General features: G+C 39.6%; 1 protein-coding gene across 1 annotated transcript in view; it reads left to right on the forward strand.

Moving 5' to 3' along the window:
* Positions 1-13,360, forward strand: part of LOC126469832 (protein crumbs) — a 346,090-nt gene that overhangs the window by 302,869 nt on the left and 29,861 nt on the right. Inside the window, exon 29 of the mRNA XM_050097122.1 lies at positions 5,983-6,127. Within this exon, the coding sequence (XP_049953079.1) occupies positions 5,983-6,127 (145 nt within the window). The remainder of the gene's footprint in view (positions 1-5,982; positions 6,128-13,360) is intronic.

A 13,360-nucleotide genomic window follows, 5' to 3' on the forward strand; every position in this document is an offset into this window, starting at 1 on the left:
ACCTGGTTGACCTGCATGTGCTGTCTATACCTGGTTGACTTGCATGTGCTGTCTGTCGCACAATGCTCTACTGCATCAGTGGTAGTTAACCTGGTCTCTACTGCCCACTATTTGGCGTTCCAGATTTCATGGTGGGAGACAGACAGTAGGGCTTTTAAATACATTTTTGTCATGTTTTCATGAAACTTTGAAATAAAGTATTCAGTAAATAATTATTATTTTATCCTTTTACTTGCTATAACTCTGCTTTATAAATTTTATAAAGTTACTTCCCTACTGTATAAATCATCATTGTTGTGGAACTGATTGACGGTTTGAAAATTTTACTACTAATAGAGATAAAAAAAAGTGGGTGGTAGGTAAAAGGGTTGACTACCTGTGTACTACATTAAAGTAAGACAAAGACGTGATGTGGCTGTATTTTAATGTGTGGGCAGGAGAACTTTTAATGATTCATGGGAGAGTTAACAAAGAAGTAATGTTGGATAAGTTTTAATGGGGGAAGACAGTGAATTTACTTTCACCACACTGTGCTGTACTTTAATATGTTAACAAGGAGGAGCATTCAGTGTTTTGTGGCCAGTTGAAAAATACATGATGTTGGATGTTTTTTAGTGAGAGGAAAACTTAATGTAGTTCCATTGCAATGAACCCGAAGATGAGATCTTGTTCCTCAAAAGTGCATTATTTTACAAGAACGACAATATCACGTGGGCGGGTGCAGTAACTCAAAGTATTAATTATTAGTAATATCATTTCTTCCAGGATTGCTAGTCCCACAAGATGTGCAGGACACCTTCTATGAAGTGTGAAGCAGGAGAGAGGTACTGGCAGAAGTAAAGCTGTTAGAGTGGGTTGTGAGTTTCATCAGGATAGCTCAATGAGTGAGCTTTTACCTGTAAAAGCACGTAGGTCCAAGATCCCAGGTTCAAGTCATCATCTGGCTTACAGCTTTAATCTACCAGAAAGTTTCTTCAAGTAGGCCATATCCAGATGAAGCCACTCACTGATGTTTAGACTCTATAGAGGTGCCAGGTTATGAAGGTGTTGAAGGAATGATTTAAAGCTTCCCTTCTATGCTGCTAAGGGCAAACATGTTTCCAGAGGCACGCTAATTAGAGAGGACAAACAATACATAATAAGGCGTACTGAAAGAGGCACGTGAGCTGGTTTGTGAGATATTTAGTTCTAAAAGCTAACTACTACTACAAAATTTATTGTGTTACAATCTCTTAATCGGGAGGGGGATTGGTCCTTGCTCAGGGTAGAGACTTTGAACGGGGCAAACTGTTATACAGTTTATAGTATTTTGTTTGACATTGTCTGGCAACACAAGATGAGAAGTGTCGAGAAGGGGGACATTAACACAGGGTTTCACTGGAATTATATCAATATACATGTCTTCTGCGTCCGTGGGAAAAAAAAGTGGGAAACTTAAAGATTAAGACAGACTCATGTGGTGGTCAAGGGAACCAGCAAAGTCAGAGGGAAAATGTATTTCAGTGGCACGCTTGGCGGCAAAGGGGTGCCAAACGGCTGAGGGTGAAATGGTGTTAAATATGCCGGGTACTTCTGGCACTCATTGAACTTCACCACACTAAAGTAAACTACACTGCACTCAGTGATCCAGACGCTGATACTGGGGGATGAACTGGGTGTCTGGCATGAGACTCTGTACAGCTGCAGTTAAGTAAAGGCCCTCAAAGAAACACAGCTCAGGAAGGCAGAGCAGAGAACAAAGTAGTACTTCTCTCCTTAACCAGACTCTGGAAGAACATGGAAACTGGATATGGGTGTGAAATCCTGTTGTTAGTGTGAACTCTGGTGAAATATGGCAGCTAAGAAAGTGAGCCAAGTAGTGTCATGTAGGATGAGGTACTGAGAGCATGGCCAAATGTTACATCGTTGAAGCGAGAGCAGAGTCTGGATGAAAAATGGTTCGGTGCAGGGTCTCTGATAAGTATGGCTGTCAAAGGTCTCTGTGCAGTGGAAGTGATCAGTGATAGGGGTGCTTGGGAGATGTGGTGGTACCTCGGCTGATACGTACTTCTCTCATCACTGGTTTTTGGTCAGGGGGTTAAGATCAGATGATTTAGTGGGCCAATTGAGGTTCTATAGAATGTCTAGAGTGTTTGTCAAACCAGGAATATATTCTTGCAGCCCTGCAAGCATGGTGGTTGTTATCATGGAAGATAGGAGTGTCCACAGCATACACATCATGAATGTATGAAAAAAGGGGCAACACTTGGTCTTTGAGAATGTTGAAATAAACATCCTGGTTTGTGTCAGTAATATAAATGAGTAGGGCCAAGTCACAGCACAGAAAAGATCCCCAAAACATCACAGAACCACTTCTGCCCTGAACTACACTCTACACATGGTATGAGTTAAGTGGCTCTTGGTAATTTTGAAAAGAGGCAAAATCACAACTTCCAGATTTCACTAGGCAAATCATGACTTCACTACACACTTTCAATCAGTTATAGTACGGTTTCTGTGTTGTTTGGTCCATTGAATAGGTGCAGTCATGAGCAATGGTATTTTGCTAGATTCCTGATTCCAGATATGCAGTGCATACAGTTCCCTTCACAATATTCACTTGGAAACTGCTTGAAGTCTAGCTGTATTCACAGACAGCAACAGTTAGATTTGAAACTGATTGTCATTGACAAGGTATGGCACTTGTCTCTGGTTGCTGTCGGTTAGAATTTTTTTACAACCACTGTTCCTACACTGTGTTAGACAGCTGCAAGTGGTACATCATCCTTTCAGGTGCATTGGCCAGTTAATTTTGGTCCACTAACAAATCCGGTAACTTCCTTCATTTTGTGGACAGGTGGACAGGTGCATGTCCAAGCACGATAGCCTCTTTCTACCATTCTGTCACATCTCAGTGTCAACTGTCTTCCTGTGCTCATTCTACACAACAATCTGGCACATGCACACCACTTCACTGCCATGACTTACTGCAGCTGTGTAGAGCTCACATGCCTGCCTGATGCCATTTCTACACCACCTATAGTGTTTCACAGCAACCAGTGTGCTCTTTTTAATGGGCTGAATAATATTTTGTCCTGTAGACTTATTTAAAATAATAATAATAATAATAATAATAATAATATGGAAAAATGAATGAGTATAAGATTTCACCAATAAGGTCGCAAATTCTTCTCATGCATTCATGCAATTCCAATCTTGATCTTTCCACATTCTGTTGTTGAGACTCCTGATCTAGTAGATCCCTCACTATTTAATTTCTCTGTGTTTCTGACTGTGTTTTTCCAAGTTCGTGTGAACTATTCTATTGAAACAGTATATACTTCATACACTTATCAGAAAGAGCACATTAGCAAAAGGTATGTGACTTGGGTTCTTTCATAATGTTGAAAGCCAAACACAGTGTATCTGTGAGGTTTCGTACAACATCTGGAATTGTTAAATGCTATATTCCTGTTTCATTCTGTAGTGTGGTGATGTGGTGTTAAAACACAGTGCTGCAAAAAACATTGCATCTTGTGCAACAAGCAAATAACTGGAATCACAATTGGGTGTGCTTTTTGTGCCCATATTAGCAAAACAGATGTACAGTAAATTACAGAAAATATGTGCACCGAAGAGCCAAAGTAACTGGTACACCTGCCTAATATTATGTAGGGCCACCATGAGCATGCAGACTTGCCGCAACATGACTTGGCATGGACTCAACTAATGTCTGAAGTAGTGATAGAGGGAACTGACACCATGAATCCTGCAGTACTGTCCATAAATCCATAAGAGTACGAGGGGGTGGAGATCTCTTCTGAACAGCATGTTGCAAGGCATCCAAAATGTGCTCAATAATGTTCATGTCTGGGGAGTTTGGTGGCCAGTGGAAGTGCTTATGTGCAGAAGAGTGTTCCTGGAGCAACTCTGTTGCAATTCTGGATGTGTGGGTGTTGCATTGTCCTGCTGGAATTGCCCAAGTTCGTATGAATACACAATGGACATGAATGGATGTAGGTGATTAGACAGGATCCTTACATGTGTGTCACCTGTCAGAGTCGTATCTAGATGTAACGGGGTCCCATATTACTCCCAACTGCACATGCCCCACACCATTACAGAGCCTCCACCAGCTTGAAAGTCCCCTGCTGACATGCAGGGTCAATGAATTCATGAGGCTGTCTCCATACACGTGCATGTCCATCTGCTCGATACAATTTGCAATGAGACTCATCCGACCAGTCAACATATTTCCAGTCATCAGCCGTCCAATGTCGGGTCTAGGCGAGGTGTAAAGCTTTGTGTCATGCAGTCATCAAAGGTACACGAGTGGGCCTTCAGCTCCAAAAGCCCATATCAATGATGTTTCGTTAAATGGTTCGCACACTGACACATGTTGATGGCCCAGCATTGAAATCTGTGCCAGTTTTCGGAAGGGTTGCACTTCTGCCACATTGAACTTTTCTCTTCAGTTGTTGTTGGTCCTGTTCTTGGAGCATCTTTTTCTCGCCACAGCAATGTCAGAGATGTGATGTTTTACCAGATTCCTGACATTCACAGTACACTTGCAAATAGTCGTACGGGAAATCCCCACTTCATCGCTATCTTTGAGATGCTGTGTCCCATCACTCATGCTCCAACTATAACCCCACGTTCAGACACACTTAAATCTTGATAACCTGCTATTGTAACAGCAGTAACCAATCTAACAACTGTGCTAGACACTTGTTGATTTACATAGATGTTGCCGACTGCAGCGGCGTATTCTGCCTGTTTACGTATCTCTGCAAGTGAATACACATGCCTATACCAGTTTCTTTGATGCTTCAGCGCAGCATCTTCTTTGACACACATTCAGATATTTTCAGTCTATAGCAAAGTGTAGGTTGATACTGTAATGCACTTAACAGATTAACAGAATGTAATTAGAGAATGAAGATTGTGTCATGCAGGTTGACGGCATTCACATCATCATAACAAATTGTCTGTTTCATGCTTTGTACAAGTAGTGTGTGCTGGCAAAAAGAATTAGGTGCAAGGAGCCTGATGTGCAATTTTGGGTGATGTGATTTAACTAACTTCCTGTGGTTCAAAGGCTGTAATTGACAATTGTGTCTTGGGTCCACTTCTTTAAATATCAGTAGTGAATTGTGTGTCCCATTTCATGTGAATTACAGAATTTGATGTACATATGGCCACCAATTTCAGCATTTGTGTGTTCTGTTGCCCCATCTTCCTCAAGTGTCTTTACTATTTCCCTTTCTTCATTTTCAAGCCTTGACTGCGACTATTTTGTTTTGTTACCTCAAAATTGTCATAAATATTTTTAATTTCATTTTCATCAGAGAATTATTGAGAGTCACTTTTCCAATTCATTTTTGGGAGCCTGTTCATGAACTCTAAAAAAACTGGTTGTTTCATTGCGTGCTGAAGTGCAGGACATGCCACTAGCTAGAGATAGTGTCAAACTTTCCATCACATTCATACAACAGTGTCTGCTCTTTCTCATACAGCAATGCCACCACTGACATGTTTCTCCGGTAGGTAACACGACTCCTGTGCAATACATTGTTATTTGTCTGTGAGAGATTTATTATTATCTTGATAATTTTACTTCACTTGCCAATATCTATAGCGTGGCATGAATGTTAAACACCGTTTTAGTAAACACACAACAAGCTATATGGATTTTATGTGAGCTTCAGTATTCATTTACAGGAACAGGTCTTTGTCTCAAATCAGACTGCTGAAGCAAGTCAGTGACGTACACAAGAAGGGTAAAGTACGAGTCACACAGATGCAGTATTGCATAATAGCATCTGGGTCCTCAGATACATATATGTGTCTTTTGCAAACACACTCTCACTGGTCTGTTAACTCCTCTGCAATACAATGAATCATTGCCTTTACTTGTTTCAGTGTTTGTGTCCCTGTTTAATATGTCCATTATTCATAAAATGTTGTTACATATTGTTTCACAGAATAAAATATTATTTTCAGAGTCCAGAATGCAAGTGCTACAGTGGATATAAGGGCAAGTATTGTGAAGAAGATATAGATGACTGTGCTGCAGTACGTAATCCTTGCAATACTGGTAAATGTATTGATGGAAATGGTACTTTCTTATGTGATTGCAGTGATACAGGTAATTATATTAATAAGTCATTGTTGTACTATCTGGTAAACAGTTTTGCCCTTAAAAGTTTGTTGTGTGAACTTTTTCACATTAAAGGCTCTTACAGAAAACTGATCTAAATGGAAACATAGAACATGATTATTTCTGTATAAATTTTAGTGTATCGGATAGATGTTCTTATTGGTTTCATTCTGAAGATGACCTAAATAATTTACAGTGACTTTTTAACACTGACAGGCATTAACAGACATGACTATATCTGAAGGTATGGTCCGACCTGCAGACTCCCAACAGTAATCAGCCATTTCTGGGAAGTTTACGCTTTGTTGACTGAATTTCTTACTTCAGCTGCTCTGAATTACCACTAAGCCATCTGCAAGGCAGTTGCTTCCACACTTGAAATTTTTCATTGCCTCTTCAATGCTGCTGACCTGCAAGTGCCCTTTGAGTCTCTTGGTGGAATTCCTTCTGGAACTCTTCATTATTTCTGTTGATAAGCCCTATAAATTATGTATGAAATATTGTCCTTGTCATCCAAATAAAGTCACTCTCAGTAAGACAACACCCTTAATCAAAATCAAGAGCACAGCAGTACGTTAATCATATAAACTGTCCAGCAAGATGTGTCCAGTACAGTATACTATAATGAATGGAAAAAGAGAATACACTGTGACATGCAGGGAATTTTATGCAATAAACACCGATTTGAAATCTTACATTAATATTCAGCCAAGGTTCAGTTCTGAATGAAACTCCGACATGGAGAAGCTGTTGCAGTGCTGGGACTTAAACCAGAACTCTTGCCTTTCACAGTCAGTACTCTTGTGCATGCAGGTATGTGTCACGTCTTTAGTCTGAAATACCACTCTTCTGCTTCCCAAACTCTACAGAAGTTCTGCTGTATACTAGCTGTACTAGCTTTCAGATTATCATTCAAAGAACTTATGGGACTGCAGCAGAGGCCGGAGGGGGGGGGGGGGGGGCACCTTTGCACCTTTGACAACTGCCAGTGTTTCAAGACGTTAACACCCCGTCATTTTTAAGGCCCTAAAACCTTGAAACTGACAGGATGTTCACCTCTGCAGTTATCAGAAACGTCACCAGGCTGCATTCTCATTATATTGTTTGAACATTTAATATGTCAGGAGAAACTTAAGTTCTAAAGAATGTTTCATGAGTAAGTTTTTTCACCCTGTAGTGCAATGTACACTGCTACGAAACTTCTAGACAAGTTAAAACCACATGCTGGACTGGAACTTGAGCTCAGCCTTTGTCTTTTGTGAGGAAATGCTGCACCTACTGAACAAAGCCATTTCTCTCTGTTCTCTCAAAAGTGGTAGTTAAGCAGGTCCCTAGTGCGTGTCCCGGGCTAGCACACAGTTGTAATCTGCCAGGAAGTTCGTTATTTTTTCTTTAATTAATGTTTTTCTCAAGTTAGTGTAATGTAAATAAATGTGCTATGTATGGTGTTGTAAATATAATTTAAATGATAGGTATAGCTTCATGTTCATCATAACATTGAAAAATGGTCAAATAGGATGAAAATAAGTACCTAAAAAGATAAAAAAATTGGTAGTCAATAACACCTGTGACATCACATTTCCTGACGCTTTTTTTGTATGACAAATTTAGTAAAAATGATCCAATTTGCAAAGATCTTTGCCGGCCATGGTGGCTGAGCGGTTTTAGGCGCTTCAGTCTGGGACCGCGCGACTGCTACGGTCCCAGGTTCGAATCCTGCCTCGGGCATGGATGTGTGTGATGTCCTTAGGTTAGTTAGGTTTATGTAGTTCTAAGTTCTAGGGGACTGATGACCTCAAGATGTTAAGTCCCATAGTGCTCAGAGCCATTTTTTGCAAAGATCTTTAATGTTGTGCAGCAATGAAGCTGCATATTTTTGTAGTATACAAGTATAAATGAAATAACAACAAAATATGACACTTCAGCTTTTGCAAACACATAAGTCAACATGGCATCTTGGCCTGCTTAGTATTCCAAGTCATAATACTTTGAAGTTAGTTTCTGTACTATAGGAAAAAGGAATTTTTAGTGATAAAACTAGCAAACTTCTGAAAAATGTGGAGGCAACCTTTTTAGAAAGAGGTGTAGGAAACATCGAAGCACACTGGTTTGTGCATTCAAACTAGGCTGACAAGTTTATGGCCACAGAACTATGCAAGTCTGTTTTCACAGCTCTGGGTTACTGTTTCAACCCTAGGGTTATAATGATGAACTCAGTTAATTACACTGTGGAAAAGGGCTTAGAATGGCAGGGGATACAAATTACTTCAGAATTCAGTGATAAAGCAACTTTCCATAACAATGGAAATTGTGGACCTTGTCAAATGTCCACTGTTGTACTGAATGCAGTTTGGCTTTTATGTACAGATTCTGAGCAGCAGTTTCACACTATAGTAAAATGTTAATGGTTTGGCAGCATAATGCCTCAAAAGAGAACTTGTAACGTGTGACAAGCCTTTAGTTTGAAAAGCTTTCAACATTGTTTGGTTCCAGAGTTATTTGTTTTCTAATTGGTTACACTGAAAAAGTTTAACCTAAAGGTGTTTTTTCCAATAATGGAAATAAATAAGATGTTATAACTATAGTGTAATTAACTGGTATATATTCATTTTGGATGTAACACTGAGGAACAATACAATACACTAAAAATAAAGGACATACTTGAAAACTAAGCAAAAATGGAGGGTGGCTAAGATAACACCAAATTTCAGACTGTTAACTAAGGTCTGAGCATATGGAATAGGTTCCCAGATATGAGTGTGGCTCGAAGACTTCTTAATTAACAGAACCTGGAATGGCAAGTGTTAATCAGAGAAAAGAGTATCACTAAGAGTGCCCCATGGAAGTGTGTTAGGACTGTTCTTTCTCTCTATACAGGCTGCTGACAAACAGTCTGAAAAGCTTATAAGGGTATTGCAGGGTAGGTTGTGCTGAGAAAGTCAAGGGAAAAAATTCTATATATTGTACCATTTCTGAGTTAATCAGCATTGAAGTTAGTCAATTGGGCCTCTGTGTGACCCACCGGATACAGTTAGTGTCATTTGTTCTCATACTGTCTGCACACGGTTTTAGTTTGCCAGGAATTTTCAAATCAGTGCACTGTCTACTGCAGAGTGAAAATTTATTCGGGATTTAAACTGTGAATTATATGGTTAAAAATGTTCAGATGTGATAAATACGTGATGGAAAAAATCTGATCGTTGTGCACATCATGAGCAAGAAATAAGAGACTGACAATTTGCTAAATACATAGTATCTCCTAGACCAGTGGCACCCAAGATTTCAGCCTGAGTGTCAAAGCACTCGGCCTCACTTCACATTTTCCCCACCACCACGCCATACTGTCTGAGCATGAAAGGGGGAAGAGGGGAAAACAGCGAATGTGCCACATTTAAGTGCCAGTACAGTCATACTTACATACACGTGTGTCAACAACACAGATCACAACAAAATAAGTGTTCAGTAACAGCTAATTATTTTTGGCAAGCTGAAGACACAATATAATTTTTATCTGGTACAAACTGTCGGCATATGGACAGACTCAGACAGTTTCAAGTTTTGCACTCAAGTTGCCACATAATTGTGACTGACTTAGTTTCATAATCAGAAAAAGGTCTTTCACACAAGTATATCGAACAAAATATTGTAGCACTTTTGCAACCTCATTATGGAGACTTGGAAAATCTGCCTGATAAAAGCAGTGTAGACATCCTGGGCAGTTTTTATGTAAAAAGATGTGTAATTAAAACTGGAACTACCTTGCAGGTCAATCAGTTACATCTGCTCATGCACAGGGGTGCTTTCAACGGAAACAGCTAATAGTCTCGAAAACAGATGTAAGATTGGCAGTGTCCTCAAAACCTTTATTAAACTATTATTGTAATTCTTGCAAGGCCACAATGAATTCTTCAAGTTGTGCTTTTTATTTTTTTAACATCAGTCAGCTTAGGGGACTGTATTGTGTTTGTCAGATTTTCTTTTTAAATGCATCCCCATCAAATCAGAAAGAAGTTACCTTGCAGTGTCTTACTGTGGGCAGTGTACAGTCAAGTCAGTGTAAAATGCAAAGTCTGCAATCTATTTTGGATGTTCTAATTTTCGTTTCTGCACTCCTTTTTCCTTCATATTAGCAAGATTTAAATTATAAATTCTTCCAGGCATGCCCCTTGACTTAACCAATGTACTTTGCAGTAATATATGAAGTCTCCACACTCTTCATTTATTTTCATTGAAAACTGTTGCTGCTGAAAATGTAATAATTCAGGGTACTTCAGAAATTTTGCTATTCATAACATCAGTTTCTTCAAGTGTTCCATGCCTGCAAAAATTTAACACAAAGTTCTTCGTGAACAGAACAATTAATGTCTGTCAATCATTGTAATTTTTTGCTCTTTCTTTGTCAGCAAAAAGTTTTAAATTTTTTCTGCATGTTGCTGTAATGTCATTTCATAGCAAATAAGCAGTACCTGCCGCTTATGCTAATTGACAATTCTTGTCCCTCTCTTCAGTCATTCCCATTCATTTTAAAGGATTGCGATGACAGATTGCCTCTTTTTGTGCAAACAGCCATCGGACCTGTGAATTTCCTTCATACCACGAACAAATAGCAAAGGTTAACAGTGCTGACACCACAGTTCTGTTAAACTCGGAGAGTTGTGTTGACCACAAAGTGCTGTACCGCACTGCTAAAATAAATTTCTACATCTACATCTACACAGATATTCCGCAAGCCACTGTACAGTGCGTGGCGGAGGGTACCGTGTACCACTCCTAATCATTTCATTTCCTGTTCCACTCACAAATATAGTGAGGGAAAAGTGACTATCTATATGCCTCATTATGAGCCCTAATTTCTCATAATTTATCTTCACGGTCCTTATGCGCAATGTATGTTGGCGACAGTAGAATTGTTCATCAGTCAGCTTCAATCACCAGTTCTCTAAATTTTCTCAATAGTGTTTTTCCAAAAGAATGTTGCCTTCCCTCCAGAGATTCTCATTTGAGTTCTTGAAGTTCTTGAGTTCTTCATAACAGTCACAAATCTAGCAGCCCGCCCAGGAATTGCTTCAATGTTTTCCTTCAATCTGACCTAGTGTGGATCCCAAACACTTGGACAGTACACAAGAATAGGTCGCACCAGTGTCCTATATGCGGTCTCCTTTATAGGTGTACCTCTCCTTCCTAAAATTCTCCCAATAAACTGAAGTCAACCATTGGGTTTCCCTACCACAGTTCTCACATGCTTACCCCATTTCATATCATTTTGCAGTGTTGTGCCTTGATATTTAAACAACTTGACTGTGTCTAGCAGGACACTAGTAATACTGTCTCCAAATGTTACAGATTTGTTCTTCGTACTAATCCGCATTTACTTACAGTTATCCACATTTAGAGCTAGCTACCATTCATCACACCAAGTAGCAATTGTGTCTAAATTGTCTTTTATCTTCCTACAGTCACTCAACTTTGACACCGTACCATACATCACAGCATCATCAACAGACAACCACAGATTGCTGCCCACCCTATCTGCCAAATCATTTATATACAGAGAGAGAGAGAGAACAACAGCAGTCCCATCACACTTCCGTGCGGCACTCCTGACAATACTCATGTCTCTGATGAACACTCGCCGTCAAGGACAACGTACTGGGTTCTGTTACTTACAAAGTCTTCGAGCCACTCACATATCTGTGAACTTATTCCATATGCTTATACCTTCGTTAACAGCCTGCTATGGGGCACTGTGTCAAATGCTTTCTAGAAATCTAGACATATGGCATCTGTCTGTTGCCCTTCATCCACAGTTCGCAGTATATCATGTGAGAAATGGCAAGCTGAGTTTCGCATGAGCGATGTCTTCTAAAACCATTCTGATTCATGGATATAAGCTTCTCAGTCTAAAGAAAGTTTATTTTACTCAAACTTAGAATATTTTCAAGGATTCTGCATCAAATCAATGTTAGGTATATTGGTCTGTAATTTTGCGGATCCATTCTTTTTACCCTTCTTGTATACTGGAGTCATCTGCGGCTTTTTCCAGTTGTTTGAAACTTTATGCTGGGTGAGAGATTTACTATAAATGCAGGCTAGGTGAGAGGCCAATGCTGTAGTGTACTCTTTGTAAAACTGAATTGGGATTCCATTCGGACCTGATGATTTATTCATTTTCAAGTCTTTCAGTTGTTTCTCTATACCAGAGACACTTATTACTACGGCATCCATATGAAAGTCTGTCCGATGGTCAAATGATGGTTGTATGATTCTCCTGTGTGAACAGTTTCTTGGATGTGAAATTTAAAAGTTTGGCTTTCGTTTTGCTATCTTCAATTGCCACATCAGACTGACCAACAGGGGACTGAATGGAAACCTTAGACACAAATAGTGATCTTAAATAGGACCTGAATTTTCTTGGGTTCTCTGCCAGATCTTTTACTTAAGTGTGATGCTCGGCAGTTGTATTTGTGTATTGGTCTTTTCAGAGATGCATTAATCTCTGTTAACCCTTGCTACTCTTCATTTGTGCATTCTCTTTTGAAGTGAGAGTGCAATAGCAGCTGCTTCCTCAGCATCTTCCAAATTTCGTTATTAAATCATGGTGGGTCTTTTCCATCCTTTATCCACTTACTAGGCATTTAACTCTGCAGACCACAATTTACAATCTGCTTAAACTTTGCCCAAACTGCCTGTACGTCCATGTTATGGGACTAAGTGATGTCAGTTCACAGTCTACGTGAGGTGTTATCTATTCTGCCTAGCATAAACACTCTCCTACCGTTTTTAACTCATTTACTAAATTTTGTTACCCCAGTTTCTATAACGACATCATGATTGCTAATCCCCATTTCTGTACTGACATTGTTGATAAGATAGCTACAAGTTCTAATATATTTCCTTGTCGCACTGTTCTGGGTATTTCCGGGAAGGACTGAGCAAGGTCGAGTGACAGGCCGGGACTTGGCCTGCCTGCAGCCGGCACACACTGCACTCGTGAAGTTTGACACACTGTGGCTGGCCCTGTCCTAGACACAGAACTAAAATGAATATCATAGCATTTACAGTCGTTGCATCAGTAGGGAAAGAAGTTTAATAGGAAACATGATGAACCAATACATTTTAGCTCTTGACTGTAAAATTTGGTGGCAAGCATGTAACCAGAGACATAAATGACTGCAATCATACAATTTCAGACATTTATGCTGATGTGCAAAATGGGCTCCA

This window comes from Schistocerca serialis, chromosome 3 (genome assembly GCF_023864345.2).
Source record: "Schistocerca serialis cubense isolate TAMUIC-IGC-003099 chromosome 3, iqSchSeri2.2, whole genome shotgun sequence".
NCBI classification, from domain to species: Eukaryota; Metazoa; Arthropoda; class Insecta; order Orthoptera; family Acrididae; genus Schistocerca; species Schistocerca serialis.